Here is a 16045-nt window from a genome sequence, read left to right as displayed (position 1 = left end):
TTTATTTATTTATTTTTTATTTATTTATTTTTATTTATTTTTTTTTTTTTTTGCAATTATGTGAAGTTGTTTATTATTATTGGGGCAGCTCAGTGGGTAGAACTGTCACCTCACAGCAAGAGGGTCCCCGGTTTGAGTCCTAGCTGAGCCAAGAGTCCTTTCTGTGTGGAGTTTGCATGTCTGCCCCACAATCCAAAAACATGCAGTATAGTGGAGTTGGAGATGCTAAATTGTCAGAATTATAAAATAAAGTCAGAATTGCGAGTTATAAACTCATAATTGTATGTTATATCTCGCAATTCTGATTTTTTGTAATGCAATTCTAACTTTAGATTTCACAATTCTGACTTTATAACTCGCAATTCTGACTTTATATCACGCAATTCTGACTTTATATTTCACAATTCTGACTTTATATCACGCAATTCTGACTTTATATTTCACAATTCTGACTTTTATAACTCGCAATTGACTTTATAACTCGCAATTCTGACTTTATATTTCACAATTCTGACTTTATATTTCACAATTCTGACTTTATATCTCGCAATTCTGACTTTATATTTCACAATTCTGACTTTATATCACGCAATTCTGACTTTATATCTCACAATTCTGACTTTATATCTCGCAATTCTGACTTTATTACTCACAATTCTGACTTTATATTTCACAATTCTGACTATATCTCGCAATTCTGACTATAACTCGCAATTGCGATTTTATATCTCACAATTCTGACTATATCACGCGATTCTGACTTTATATCTCACAATTCTGACTTTATATTTCACAATTCTGACTTTATATCTCACAATTCTGACTTTATTACTCACAATTCTGACTTTATATTTCACAATTCTGACTTTATATCTTGCAATTCTGACTATAACTCGCAATTCTGACTTTATAACTCGCAATTCTGACTTTATATCTAGCAATTCTGACTTTATATCTAGCAATTCTGACTTTATAACTCGCAATTCTGACTTTATATCACGCAATTGCGATTTTATATCTCACAATTCTGACTTTATAACTCAATTCTGACTTTATAACTTACAATTTTGACTTTATATCTCACAATTCTGACTTTATAACTCAATTCTGACTTTATAACTCACAATTCTGACTTTATATCTAGCAATTCTGACTTTATATCTAGCAATTCTGACTTAATATCGCAATTCTGACTTTATAACTCGCAATTCTGACTTTATATCTAGCAATTCTGACTTTATATCTAGCAATTCTGACTTTATAACTCAATTCTGACTTTATAACTCGCAATTCTGACTTTATATCTAGCAATTCTGACTTTATATCTAGCAATTCTGACTTAATATCGCAATTCTGACTTTATATTTCACAATTCTGACTATAACTCGCAATTCTGACTTTATATCACGCAATTGCGATTTTATATCTCACAATTCTGACTTTATAACTCAATTCTGACTTTATAACTCGCAATTCTGACTTTATATCTCACAATTCTGACTTTATAACTCAATTCTGACTTTATAACTCACAATTCTGACTTTATAACTCAATTCTGACTTTATAAAATGAAATATCCCTTTAAGATAGGATATAAATAGGATCTCTCAAGACAAAATATTAGGCTACTCACTTTATTCAAAACATGTTTAAACTGTCACCATAGGATGTCATGGAAATATTCACGACTCTAAGAAAAAGAAAAGAAAATCCTCCCGTGATGTTTGTCTGTAGTTGGGTTAAATTTAATTGGTCAAATAACCTTGTTAGTGTGTGGGAAGTGTGGCGTGCTTTGGTTAACCAGAGATGAAAACACGAGACTCGCAAACAAAATGACTTGAGATTCATGAGCAATATAATTGAGACTTCATATGTCGGCCCCAAATTTGACACGTAGACATAACCGCAGAAATATTTCCTCAGAATAGGAGGAAATAAAAGCACGTGGCCGCTTTTTGGGTATTGACTTGGATTAGTGACAGTTATGTCGAATATGTCTACTGCTGTATGAAAGATTTTTCTGTGGATATTTTTCAGTAACTCTCCTTAGACTTGTGAGAATACGTCTTTTAAACGACATGAAGGTGAGTAAATAATGACAGACATTTCATTTTGGTGAAGGCGTCTGGCATGTACTACAGCACTTCTATCACTAGACGTCGCTATTTTGTAAGTTGTGGTTCGTCACGTCAAGCAAGGAACTGAAATCCTCCATGTACAAGTGCACTTAAATTAACATCCTTGACATATAGGCTATTATTGGCATGACAATCAATATTACTAATATGATATTCATGAATGAATTATGTTGGGTTTGAGGAGACGCCTCAAACAAACTAATCTCTCGCATGGCATTACTGTACGTGGGATTTGAACACATTCACTGCTTTGTTAAGACTTTTCTCATCGGGGGCGACATGTAAATTCGCATTCCACCGTCTAACCGGAGTGTGAACAGTCGATGAATCCAGTGTGAAGATGGGAGGGCTGGCAGTGACTGTAACTCATCGTGTCATGACTTGAATATGCGGAGCTGCCGTCTCCCTCTCGGTTAAAAAGGAACAGAGGAGCGTCTGTTGACAGGGGCAGGACTCTGGAAAATATGGTGGGAGTTGCAGAATTTTAAGGGGGTAACGGGATAGAAGTGATGCAGGGACCAATAAGGAGTGCTTTAAGTCAGCAGAAACGCTCCAAAACCTGCTGAAGTTGTTGTTAATGATGGTGTTTTGACGTATTGGTAGCGAGACTGATGACAGTTGACAGCCGCGGGAAACTTCAAGGGCGATCAAGGTACGTTCGATGAATCATGCTCATTCAAACTATTATGACTGTTTTATTCGTGAAACACTAAATGAATTACGGATATAATGACAAAATTGCTTCATGGTGATGACCGACAAGTTTACTCTTTTGTTTTGCTTAAAAAAAACTATGTTTTTAAAAAAAGTATGTTGAGTCGGGATTCGAACTTGAGTCGTCTTGAACACAAATCACACCGGCTAAATTGTTAAACGAAATCGTTTTTTCAACCGTATTTTAAAGGTAGTCTGTCATTTTGACCAAGTAGCTTTATGAAATAGCTTTTATTGTAGTTTTTTTTACAGGTGCAGTTTCTTTCCCCCCGAAAAACTATTGTAAGGCTTCGGATTGCATTATGTTTTTGACGTTTTTTTGACAGTTGACAGCCAGCAAAAGCGCAATGCCTATTTAAAGCAATCCGATTTCCCCCCTTGCCTGTTGAATACAAAAATGAGTTATCACAATGTTGTTATTTTCCATATGACAAAACTGCATGGGAATCACTGGCTGATTTGTTAATTTCCAAGTTTGTGTGAAATAATAATTGTTTGTTGAGGCGGGATTCGAAGCCAGGTCACGTTTGAACCACATCACTAGACTAAGTGTGTGTGTGTGTGTGTGTGTGTGTGTGTGTGTGTGTGTGTGTGTGTGTGTGTGTGTGTGTGTGTGTGTGTGTGTGTGTGTGTGTGTGTGTGTGTGTGTGTGTGTGTGTGTGTGTGTGTGTGTGTGTGTGTGTGTGTGTGTGTGTGTGTGTGTGTGTGTGTGTGTGTGTGTGTGTGTGAGATAAATAAATACAACTAAGCTGGTTTGCTGGTCTTGACTGGTTTAATCTAGTCTTTCAGCTGAAAAGAGGCTAAAGCTCTTCTAAAACCAGCCCATAGACCAGCCTGACCAAGTTGGGAGCTTGTCTGGTGTAAGTTCAAGATGTTTGTTTTTTCAACAAGGGAACCATGCCCATTATTGACACTGTGGCACGAAGAACCACCTTCTGCAAAACTGACTAGTCGAGTTTAACTTCTCAATCTGTCAGCACTCCCTTTAGGCAGTGCCACGAGTGAGTACAGTGTTTGCTTTCTGTTCTACAGTGCCAGGGATTTCAGAGCCATGCAGGCCGCTGCAGGGATGGATGGTAATGCGCACAGTCGACCGCCTGACCGAAGGTAGACCGTAAGCACTAATAGATTTACTCCATAACTCTGGGTTTGATCTGTTTAGAGTAGTTGTGTGGTTACAGTATGTCTTAAACTTAAACTTTTAAGACATCAATATGCTTGTGTTGTATTTCTCTAAAACCTCGATTTTTGCCGTGCAGTCAAGAGGATGATTGAGAATTGTTTCTGATATTGTTTTTTGAGCTATTTTAATTTGATCGTACAGTTGTAATGTTGTTTTCCTATCAAAATGATGTCACTTCCTGGAGGATCATGTCATTAGCCCCTTAACTGTCACCCTCCCACTTGGCGCTGTTTTTATGTATTGCCTTTTTTTTCACATCACATATTTCAGGAATCGTCATAAATTAGGTATCATTCGAAAGCTTAAAATCTCAGCATTCATCCTGTGAAAACCGTTTGGAAATTGGACATTGTGTTACCATGGAAACGGTACTTTAAATCCTTTTAGCATGCCCCTCCCCCTAGTGGGCGTTGTCATGTTATATATTACAAAAAAATTTTAAACTACTTTTTAGTTAAAACTTTTCTAATCTTGACAAAACACATATCGTCGGAAAGGTCTGAATCTCAAGCTTCCATATTTTGTGATATAAGTGATATTTGGAAAGAAATTTATTCATTTGTGACAGGAGAATTCATCAAAAGTGGGTGACACCCGGTGGCTTTTTTGGGTACAACGCCTAAACTAAATCTCATGGGAACTTCAATTTTTGTGATATCAACTTCAAATTTGGAACACAACTTGGTTAGACATATGGCTTGGATTTTATATCAGTATTAGAGTAAAAAATATTTTGTAAAATATATATTTTATATAAAATATAAACGTTTATTACAGTACATTTAATTTACAGTAAATTTAAACTTCTATAACTTTTTTCATACTTTCATTTTTCGAAGTGCTTTGAAGTGCAGTCTGCTGAGTGTATTCTTTAAAACAAGATCAAACTTAGGTCTATATTCCAAAGCATTCTTGAATTACAACCATTTAAGTTTGATAGTGCATTTTCACGTCTATGTTCAAAAATGGGGGTGACCGTTAAGGGGTTAACTAGCTTTTGTTAGTAAATGGTTTCTGCAGATAGAATTTGAGGATGCGGGAAGAGCTATGAATTGATTAACAATTAAAACAGTATTGCAAAGAAAACGAGCATTGTAGAAATTTCCCAGTTGTACAGTAAGTGTGGATATTTGAGTCTGTAGGAAAGTGTGATGAAAGACTGTAATACTAATGCATGTGTGTTTGTTCTTTCGTCTTGTGGATTCAAAGATTATGTGGAATGAGGAGAATAAGAAGAAAGTTTCCAGTTTTCAAGCAGTTCATTGCTCATTCCAGCTCCATTTGCTGTAAAGAAAAATCATAGTGATGCATAAAGTGAGTTCTGGAATATAGCTGAAAATAAATGTATGAATGTAATGCATTGGGTAGGAATGACATTTGTGTGATCTGTCACTGCAGACCAGGCTGTTTATGAGTGAAGATTTAGACGTTGTGTGCTTGTTTACAAGACAGTCTGACTGTAATTAAAGTCTCTGTTGTCGCAAGCATTGCCTCAACCTTTGACATCGGTGCATTTCCTGCCTGCAGAGCAGAGCTGAGAAATGCTCTTGGACACATGTGGAGGTCATGGGAAATGAACTTTAGGGAGGGGGAGTCTCTTGAAAAATTCTCCTGGTTAATTTCTTTGCTGGGGAAATGAGGATGTAATTGCATTTGCTACTTTAGAGTCGTCTAGTGAAGAACAGGGTCTACAGTTTTCATTTCCCGCTTAGATATGACTGGAGATTACAGAAAAATGGTTGCTGCGTTCAATGTGATGGTTGTTAATTTGACCTCAGAACCAATTGTACTTATCTGGTGTAATAATCCATGGCTGTGGGGGAAATACTACAGTCTCAGAATCAGAAGACTAGGAAATTTAAAATATACAAACCAGACGCAGAACTGGTCCTTGAAAACCACATGAGGCCGATTAGCCGTCTATATCATGAGTGAGGAGATCTGGACGTTGAATCCTACATACGCATTAGCGTCAAATATGATCTTTATTAACACACTTTGGACTTTAAGACTTTGGAAATTTGTGCTCCATGGGTTCAGATTTTGCTAGCAGAGTATGATGTCAGCTGAGAGCGTTCCAAAGGCTGGAAGCATTTTCTATGAAATCTGAGAGATTTTTTCCAGCACGTTCTCATAACTCTCTATTTTCTGCATTATTTTCTCTATCACACACACACATTACATCTCCCACGATGGCTATGAGCACATCCCTGCGTTATTGTGATTTTAATCAGAGGCGAGTCTGATATTTTGAAGGCTTTTTATGAGCCTCGCACAAGCACTCAGCACTCAAATCTTGCACCCAGGATCATTTGATTAGATTTGCCCATGGGGTTTACAGAGAGAAAGTATTGCTGTGTTAAACAGTGTGACTCTTAACCGCACAGAAGTTGTTGTGTAATTCGGGGGCAGGATTTTGGTTTCTCTGGCACCGCGGGGCATCAGGCCATCAACCGTCTTATGTCTGTGGTGCAACTATGTTTGTAAATCCAAAATTTCCAGCCTTTTGCGCAAGTTGTGCAATTTATTTACACTTGTTTTTACATGAGGTTTTGAATATGAAAAACATGAGTTTGATTTCACTCTATTCCCTTGCAGATCTCTTTGCACAATGTATAATGTGTCAGCTCAAAATACCCCACAGATCATTTATTATAGCTTGTCAAATTTGCCCCTATTTGGGTGTGAGCAAAAACACGCTGTTTTTGTGTGTGTCCCTTTAAATGCAAATGAGCTGCTGCTCCCGGCCCCCTTTCCAGAAGAGGGTGGAGCTTTAACAGCTCATGCTTCGGTTGCTCGACAACAACAAAGCTGGAGAATCTCACGCAGCCAAAATGAGGATTGTCAGTAACGGTGTTCAGCCTTACATTGTTCAAACCGGAGTCGACACTGATGGAGAGACTCAGGAAGAAGTTACAGATTAAGGGAAGGTATTATAAATAAGATACCCTTCCTACGTCACAAGGGGAGCAAAATCTGAGCGGCTCGTTTTTTTTTTCTTCACATGCTTGCAGAGAAAGTTACTTGGTTGTCCTTTTTTCACGTTTTCTGGGTTGGTAGATGAACCGGGGACCTGATTATAGCACTTAAACACAGAAAAAGTCCGATTTACATGATATGTCCAGTTAAAAAAACAACAAACAAACAACAACATAAAAAGTGTGAATCTAATCTTGTTTATACTTTATACCTGGCATTGTGTGCTATCAATATTTTTGGCTTCTATAAGTGTTGTCACGGTACCAAAATTCCAGTAGTCGGTACCAATACCAGTAAAATTTTATGGTTCTCGGTACCAATTTCAGTACCACAGGAAAACCTGTTTGAACTATTTTACTATTTTATTTAAGTAGCCTATTTTAAAAACATATTAAATATGATGGTAATCATACATATAAATATTTGGAGCGTGTGTGTGTATGTTTCTGTGTGTATATATACATACCTCAATTAAATAAATTTCGAAATATAAAAAAATAAATAAATGATCAAACATCCATTTTTTAACAGACGTGCGTGTTTATTTTAGCACTTCCGTCAGTGAAACAACACACTACAGCCTGTAAAACTATGAAATAAATATTGGTAAATAATGGTAACCTAAATAATAAGAAAGTTAAATATTATTTAAAAAAAAAAAAAAAAAAAACATTCCTTTTTTTATTTCCACACAAAGATGCGTCATATAGCCTACCGCTCTGCGCTTTGAGATGGATGAGGGACACGAGCAGGAAAGAGACCATTTCTCTTTAATAATATCTTCATGTTATCTCCTGATGTTACAAGCAGCTGACACTTGTTGTAAAAGGTCTGAAGAGCGAGTTTTATCTTCAGACATTCAGGCTATGTTTGATTTTGCGCTGCCAGAGAAAGCGAAACTAAAAATCGCCGGCGTGTGTGAAACGTGCTATACAAATAAACTTGACGCGCCTTATAAAGTCTAATAATAAGCACAAACTGTGTTAAATAGAAATTGATGTGCAAGCAAAAAGGTTTCTGTCCTACAGTGTTTTTTTCTACTTTACCACAGTAAAGAATGCAAATATAATAGGCCTAAAAGCGAACCAAAGGAAGAAACGTTTATAATCCCCTGCGTGAGTGAAGATTTGGGAAAAGAAACTGATTTCATGTTCAGTGGAATTACTAATGGAATATTGTTAAATTCTCTGATAATCGGGTGACCAGATCGCAATTCGCAAAACAGAATACAAAGCCGACAAATCTTAAATTTATGGACTTTCTCATTCGGCATGAACCAAAATGTTTCCATGGCTGCGATGTCACATTTAATTGCTAACTTATTATTTATTTTGTAAACAAAGCTTTGTGCTTCACTCGTGTCATATTCACGTAAATACTGGCACAGCCCTATCAGTGGGAACCGAATATACCCGGATACTCGGTACTCCCAGTACTACAGAAATGCTGGTATCGTCACATTTTCAAAATATCAGTATCGACTTGGTATACGAAGTACCGGTACTTTTGACAACACTATCTCCTATGACAAATTTATTGTGATTTTTCCTAATTTGTAAGATGTTTTGGAAAAAGATACGTATTAAATGAATAAATGTAATGTAATTAAACACTGCCTAAACAGAGAGATAATATTTGTATTTAAGGGTGTGTTCACACTTGTAGTTCGTTTCTCTTGGTTCTTTTGGTCCGGATCAAAAAAGACAAAATGTGCGTACATGTGATGGTATATGATGGAGCTGAAAACTCGTGCAGAGCTTATAAAATGTGTAAAGGAGTCAAAACAGCGTCAGGAATCCCTTCATCACACACACACACACAAAAAAAAGATCTGCTGCGAGGAGACGCGGTTCTGATGCCTGTACCGAACTGTGATAGGCAACATCGCGACTATGATGAGAAAAAACAGTTATGCTTGAGCATTCTGTCTTGTGACATCATGTCCTGTTTTTGGTTCATTTACATCTCTTTGGTCCATGTTGCATTCATATTTCAGTCGAACCACACCAGAGTTCATTTGAAAGCAGACAGAGACCCATCTTTTCAGGGGTCTCGGTCCACTTGTTTGGTGCGCACCAGGGTTCAGATGGCAGCGTTCACACTTACTCAAATGAACCGCACTAACAGAGCAATCACACCAGAGTTCATTTAAACTGAACCAAATCTGCCAAGTGTGAACACACCCTACGAATAGAGAAGCAAAATGGACTTTACAACTGACATATAAATGAATTAGAATTAAATTCAAACAAATTGAAATCTGAATCAATTACAATCAAGAGCATTTGTATCTGAATCAAATTGAACTGGAAAATCTGAATTTTCCTACTGAATCGCAGTAAATGCATGTCATTAACAAAGTAATTTTCTGTTTTTGTTTGTTAAATACTGTAGACAATGCTTACGCCTACCAATACAAGTGTTGCACTCTCACATCCATACAACACATTTGACAGTATTTAAAACTGTTTTGCAGATTTCCTCCCCTAAAAAGTGCAGATAATGTGGGCCTGCTAATAACATACAGTGACTGCAGATGTGCCCGCATTTAGCAGTGTGTTCATATTCTGGAAGCTCAGAATGGTAAAAAAAAAAGAGACTGACAAATGAGGGGAATTTAAGCTTGATCTCTGCAAATATGAAAGCAAGATGTGGAACTTCGCAGGTGTTGGCAGGACTCTACTGTATGCTGCTGCAGTTTGGCTTCTTTTACTCTTGACATCTGTTCTTGGAATTCCGAGCTGGACGGACAGCTACGGTGTTGTGAATAACTGTCGGAATGTTTACTCGCTCATGATGTCATCTTGTGTGATCTTTAGTCGTTACCAAATGATCAACACAGACACTTCTATCTCAGTGCAGCCTTGACAACAAAGTGTCACCTCAGGGACTGGGTTTGGAAGCTCTTAAGTGTTGTGGCAGATGTTTCCATACTTTCTCACACTCCAACTTTCCTTCTTCATATACTAACACACACACACACACACACACACACACACACACGCCGCTCGCACAGCTGTTCTATCCAATCCGGTGTTGAAAGCTACAGTATAAGAACAGTGATGTTATTATGTTGGCATGACAAAGACTTTCTGGAAACCACCCAGAATACTTTGTAAACCACCTAGCAACACCCTAGATACCATCAGAATGCCCTGTCTAGAATAAACCTGGCTACGAAACCCCTGGAAACTAGCCAGAACACCCCTAGGGATGCAAAGAGGCGGAAAATTTCTGGTAAATTTCCAGAAACTTTCCAAAATTTCCCAAAAATTTCCCACAATCCTGGAAAGGCTAAATTTCCAATACATTTCCAAAAATTCTGGAAAGTTTCCAGAAATTCTGGAAAATTTTCCACTAATTCTGGAAAGTTTCCGCCATTTTCTGGAAACTTTCTAGGATTTTGGAAACTTTCAGGAATTTTTGGAAAGTTGATGGAAATTTACCGGAAATTTTCCACCTCTTTGCATCCCTAGTTACCCCCCAGTTGTCGTATACTTCCACGTAAGGCTGTGTCTAACATTTGTCTCGGATAGTTGTCTGGATTAGTGTGGGAGATCTTTTGAACTTTGAAGTTGTTTCTGTCTTGTGAACACTTTGCAGGAAATGAAAGGTTTCAGGTTGGGTGTTTTCTCAATAGAATCAACAGGATGATTATTAGTCAAGCTTTTAACATGTACAGTTTACCGTGAAAGGTTTAGGGTGTTTTTAAGAGACAACTCCCTAAGACACTTTTAGAACAATGGTTAGTCTGGAAAATGTAGACATCTCAGACATCAACAGCCTGAGGCTATTTGAAGCTATAGTAATTCTTAATTTTTTTAAAGCACACTAGAAAAAAATACTACAAGCCAAGGGATAGTTTTCTTTCTCATATTGGATACCAGAAAATTAAAGTTTGGTCATCATTTACTCCCCATGTTCCTCAAAACGTGTATGGCAAAGAAGAATGCATTGTGTTTGTACTATGTATGGAAGCATGCATTTGAGATTAGAGACCTGTAAAAGAAAAAATTCACAGGTGTGCATATATAGTCAAACCAAAATTTATCCAGACACCTTGAACATTTCATTCATTATTAATTGTAATGAAATATAAGAGTTAAACTGTGTCAGAAAAAAATAATCTTAATTATGTCAGATAACACTTAGGCAAAACATGGTCAGGTCAAAGTGTCTGAATAATTTTTGGTCCCAAATTTTTATCAGTTTTACTGGTAGTCCACTGTATGAAGAATTTTTGGGTAAAATATGTCACAGTTTACTTTATTTTGCTATCCTCACTGACATAAATTAACTATAGTGTCCTGCACCCACTAGTAAAAATATATAAAAACTATTAAAAATTTTTGGTTTGACTGTATGTTGATGTTGATGTTAACAAGTATGATGACATATTTGAATTCTTGTCCCTTTAAATACAGTATACGTGAGTTGTAGCATAGCAGTACTGTAGCATCATTAAATACTTGTTTCATTTGCTTACTTGAGTAATATGTTATCCTTTGAATGAGGCTCTCTTGTGGTGACAAGCCTAGCAGAATGAACACAAGGGCTCTGTTCAAAAACTTAGTGAGCTGTCTGCTGCCTACTTAGGCAGCACCCTAACTGAAATGCAACCTCATGATTGCTGATTTAGAACGCCTTACATAGGCAGCCTAAATGTGTTGCATAAAAATACATTGCCATTCAACAGTTTGGGGTCAGTAAAATTTTTTTTTTTTTTAAAGAAATTAGGCCGTGTGTCCACCAAAGCATTTTTAGCCAGCTGAAAACGCCAGGCGCTCTGCTGAAACGCCTAGCTGTAGCAGCAGCGCAACATTTTTTTCAGTTGAGATGCTTTGCTTGCTATGATACGGAATATTCGCGGTATATTGACATTTTTATATATAAAAATGTCAATTAAAAAAGTATTTGCTGCTGTCGACGTAAAGTATTTGCTCTGGCACTTGTTTTTATTATTTTGTTCCATTATTGTTGTCAACTGTTGGTGTTGTACAAGGAGAATGTGGCGCCTCCTCCACTGTGATTGGACGGCTGGGTGCAAAGTGACAGTGATGAGTGCTGTGTTTTACCCAAAACTGAACATTCTTCAATTCTAGGTGACCGATAAAAAATGCAGAGCACTCAGCCCTTTGTCACTGAATGCGAAATTCGGCGCGAATTTTCACCGCAATGACGTTCTTGAATCGAAACAATAGATCCCTGTGGAGCCTTTCACACTGGCCGCGAACATTCGCGGTGCGAAAAAGCGAGGATTTTTTTTTTCAACCTGTGTGTCGACGAGCCGTCCAATTAGATTTGAGCTTTAGATCACGTGCCCGGAGCAGCTGCTGTTGCAAAGAAGGGTGAGAGTGATGGTGCTGTTTCGAAAACTAGTGTAAACAAACACCGAAGAAGAGTATCCAGGAGGAGATTATTATTGGCATCTGAGAACAGATTTATTCTCACACGTTCTTTATACAGAATCCGTTTTCTTCCATGTGCGCGAGTGTTATGATTATCAGAGCGTGTTTTGGATCTGTCAATCATGTAATCATATCTCCTGCTCTTCCGTGTATAAAAATTGAGAGAAACATTTTTCTACAGATGAAATATGGCAAATAGATAGGATTATGGCAATATGTTTTCTATGTGTTTTTTATGCAGCTCATAGTATTTTTATAACAAAAAGGATGTTTATGACAAATGATAAGCAGATTTAGCATCCAGTCCATTATAAAACATGCAAAGAATGCATGTCTGCCCATTATCGAATCAAAACTTTCCTATGCAGCGGATGATGTTAAAGCCATATGTGAGACACATACATGAGGACAAATGCATTGTTGGTCGGCGCCAGGCGTGAATTAGCAGAAGATGATCACTCGTTTTGCATTCAGTGTGAAACGGCCTTCAGGCCTCGTTACGCTCCTGGCGTTTTAAAAACATTGCGCTCCCATTGAAAACAATTGGAAAAATACGCTAACCTCGGAAAAAAAAAACACTTTGGTGGACACACAGCTTATTTTCTGCATTAAATTATTCACTTCTTAAATTGAAAATGACAGTAAAGACATTTATAATGTTACAAAAGATTTCCATTTTAAACATTGATAATAATAATATTTTTTTTTCTTGAGCAGCAAATCAGCATATTAGAATGATTTCTGAAGGATCATGTGACACTGAAGACTGGAGTAATGATGCTGAAAATTCAGCTTTGATCACAGGAATAAATTACATTTCAAAATATGTTCCAATAGAAAACAGTTATTTTAAATTGTAATAATATTTCACAATATCCCTGTTTCAGTGTATTGTTGATTAAATAAATGTTGACTTCTTTCAAAAAGATTTAAAAAAAAATAAAAATGGTAGTGTTTGTTGTTGTCCATGCAAACTTTGGGTAAACTAGTCTTAAGATTGAAGTTATTGCTATTTTTTTTAGTTTTAAATTATTATTATTATTATATTGATAATAGTCTAGCTTCATCTGCATATATATATATATATATATATATATATACAGTGGGTACGGAAAGTATTCAGACCCCCTTAAATTTTTCACTCTTTGTTATATTGCAGCCATTTGCTAAAATCATTTAAGTTCATTTTTTTCCTCATTAATGTACACACAGCACCCCATATTGACAGAAAAACACAGAATTGTTGACATTTTTGCAGATTTATTAAAAAAGAAAAACTGAAATATCACATGGTCCTAAGTATTCAGACCCTTTGCTGTGACACTCATATATTTAACTCAGGTGCTGTCCATTTCTTCTGATCATCCTTGAGATGGTTCTACACCTTCATTTGAGTCCAGCTGTGTTTGATTATACTGACTGGACTTGATTAGGAAAGCCACACACCTGTCTATATAAGACCTTACAGCTCACAGTGCATGTCAGAGCAAATGAGAATCATGAGGTCAAAGGAACTGCCTGAAGAGCTCAGAGACAGAATTGTGGCAAGGCACAGATCTGGCCAAGGTTACAAAAAAAATTCTGCTGCACTTAAGGTTCCTAAGAACACAGTGGCCTCCATAATCCTTAAATGGAAGACGTTTGGGACGACCAGAACCCTTCCTAGAGCTGGCTGTCCCGCCAAACTGAGCTATCGGGGGAGAAGAGCCTTGGTGAGAGAGGTAAAGAAGAACCCAAAGATCACTGTGGCTGAGCTCCAGAGATGCAGTCGGGAGATGGGAGAAAGTTGTAGAAAGTCAACCATCACTGCAGCCCTCCACCAGTCGGGGCTTTATGGCAGAGTGGCCCGACGGAAGCCTCTCCTCAGTGCAAGACACATGAAAGCCCGCATGGAGGACTCCAAGATGGTGAGAAATAAGATTCTCTAGTCTGATGAGACCAAGATAGAACTTTTTGGCCTTAATTCTAAGCGGTATGTGTGGAGAAAACCAGGCACTGCTCATCACCTGTCCAATACAGTCCCAACAGTGAAGCATGGTGGTGGCAGCATCATGCTGTGGGGGTGTTTTTCAGCTGCAGGGACAGGACGACTGGTTGCAATCGAGGGAAAGATGAATGCGGCCAAGTACAGGGATATCCTGGACGAAAACCTTCTCCAGAGTGCTCAGGACCTCAGACTGGGCTGAAGGTTTACCTTCCAACAAGACAATGACCCTAAGCACACAGCTAAAATAACGAAGGAGTGGCTTCACAACAACTCCTTGACTGTTCTTGAATGGCCCAGCCAGAGCCCTGACTTAAACCCAATTGAGCATCTCTGGAGAGACCTAAAAATGGCTGTCCACCAACGTTTACCATCCAACCTGACAGAACTGGAGAGGATCTGCAAGGAGGAATGGCAGAGGATCCCCAAATCCAGGTGTGAAAAACTTGTTGCATCTTTCCCAAAAAGACTCATGGCTGTATTAGATCAAAAGGGTGCTTCTACTAAATACTGAGCAAAGGGTCTGAATACTTAGGACCATGTGATATTTCAGTTTTTCTTTTTTAATAAATCTGCAAAAATGTCAACAATTCTGTGTTTTTCTGTCAATATGGGGTGCTGTGTGTACATTAATGAGGAAAAAAAATGAACTTAAATGATTTTAGCAAACGGCTGCAATATAACAAAGAGTGAAAAATTTAAGGGGGTCTGAATACTTTCCGTACCCACTGTATATATATATACACACTGTATTATATTGCACTATTCAATTTTCTTATATTATTCTTATATTTCATTTCTACTGTGTAATTCCTGTATATGTCAGACAAATAAACATAGTTGGCAGTAAAGCTCTTTATGTTTCTGATTCTGAGAAGTCAGCATATTAATGTTTCCTATGTTGTGTGCATGATGTCTTAAAATGCTGCCTACGTAGACAGCTCACTAGGATTTGAAACAGAGCCAGTGTCTATAGATGCCATAGATCTTCTGTGCATTCCATACGTCTTGACTCCTCCACATTCCACACATACACATGCTCCCTCTCTCTCAGCAGCTGTATTTAACACTCCAGCCTCCCCAACACTTCCATGAGGACTTAATGCAGTATTTCTCCGTGTGGAACATGAGAACTCCTGATTTCGCACTGCCTTTCCTGTCTGAGGAATACAAGGGCTTTATTTCTCTATGTTGTGTTTCTCAGAGCACTGAAAGAGCATGTGGCAGGACTCCAGAGAACACAGGAGAATGGGGGCTCTTTGTTTTGCTGTCAGGCCTGCAGGCAGTGACCGTAAACTGCTTTGAATGCAGCAAAAAGGAAAATGCTCTAAATTGATTAGTGTGGTGTGTGTCGTGTGTTTTTCGGGGAGTTACACTACCTCCGTCAGAAGGCAGATATGCTGTCCTTTAAATGTTGCGTTCCAGAAGATGGTGCACATCGAGTTCCTCAAGTGTGACACATTTGTTGGCGCAACTGTAAGCTGTCAGTGTTGCGTGTTTGAGATTGCTAGTATATGCATGTGTTCGCTTGCCTTTACAAAGATGACACTTGAGGAGAGACATTGGCATAAAAATACAAATTGGACAATTGGGGTTTATTTGTTGTTATTAAAAGCTGAATGTCTGCATTCTCTGACAG

General features: G+C 37.8%; 1 protein-coding gene across 4 annotated transcripts in view; it reads left to right on the top strand.

The window, feature by feature from the left end:
• The first annotated feature begins 2430 nt into the window (after positions 1-2430).
• Positions 2431-16045, top strand: part of cobll1b (cordon-bleu WH2 repeat protein-like 1b) — a 74721-nt gene continuing 61106 nt past the window's right edge. Inside the window, exons 1-2 of one of the 4 annotated variants that reach the window (XM_051905152.1) lie at positions 2431-2790; positions 3885-3959. In XM_051905152.1, coding sequence (XP_051761112.1) covers positions 2750-2790; positions 3885-3959 — 116 coding nt within the window. In that variant the 5' untranslated portion in view covers positions 2431-2749. Of the gene's footprint in view, positions 2791-3884; positions 3967-16045 lie in introns of all 4 variants that reach the window. The other 3 variants (XM_051905147.1, XM_051905148.1, XM_051905151.1) reach the window with 3 other exon arrangements.

Source organism: Ctenopharyngodon idella, chromosome 9 (assembly GCF_019924925.1).
Source record: "Ctenopharyngodon idella isolate HZGC_01 chromosome 9, HZGC01, whole genome shotgun sequence".
NCBI lineage: Eukaryota > Metazoa > Chordata > Actinopteri > Cypriniformes > Xenocyprididae > Ctenopharyngodon > Ctenopharyngodon idella.
The sequence above is the reverse complement of the archived record's forward strand: the minus strand, read 5'-3'. Positions and strand labels throughout refer to the sequence as shown.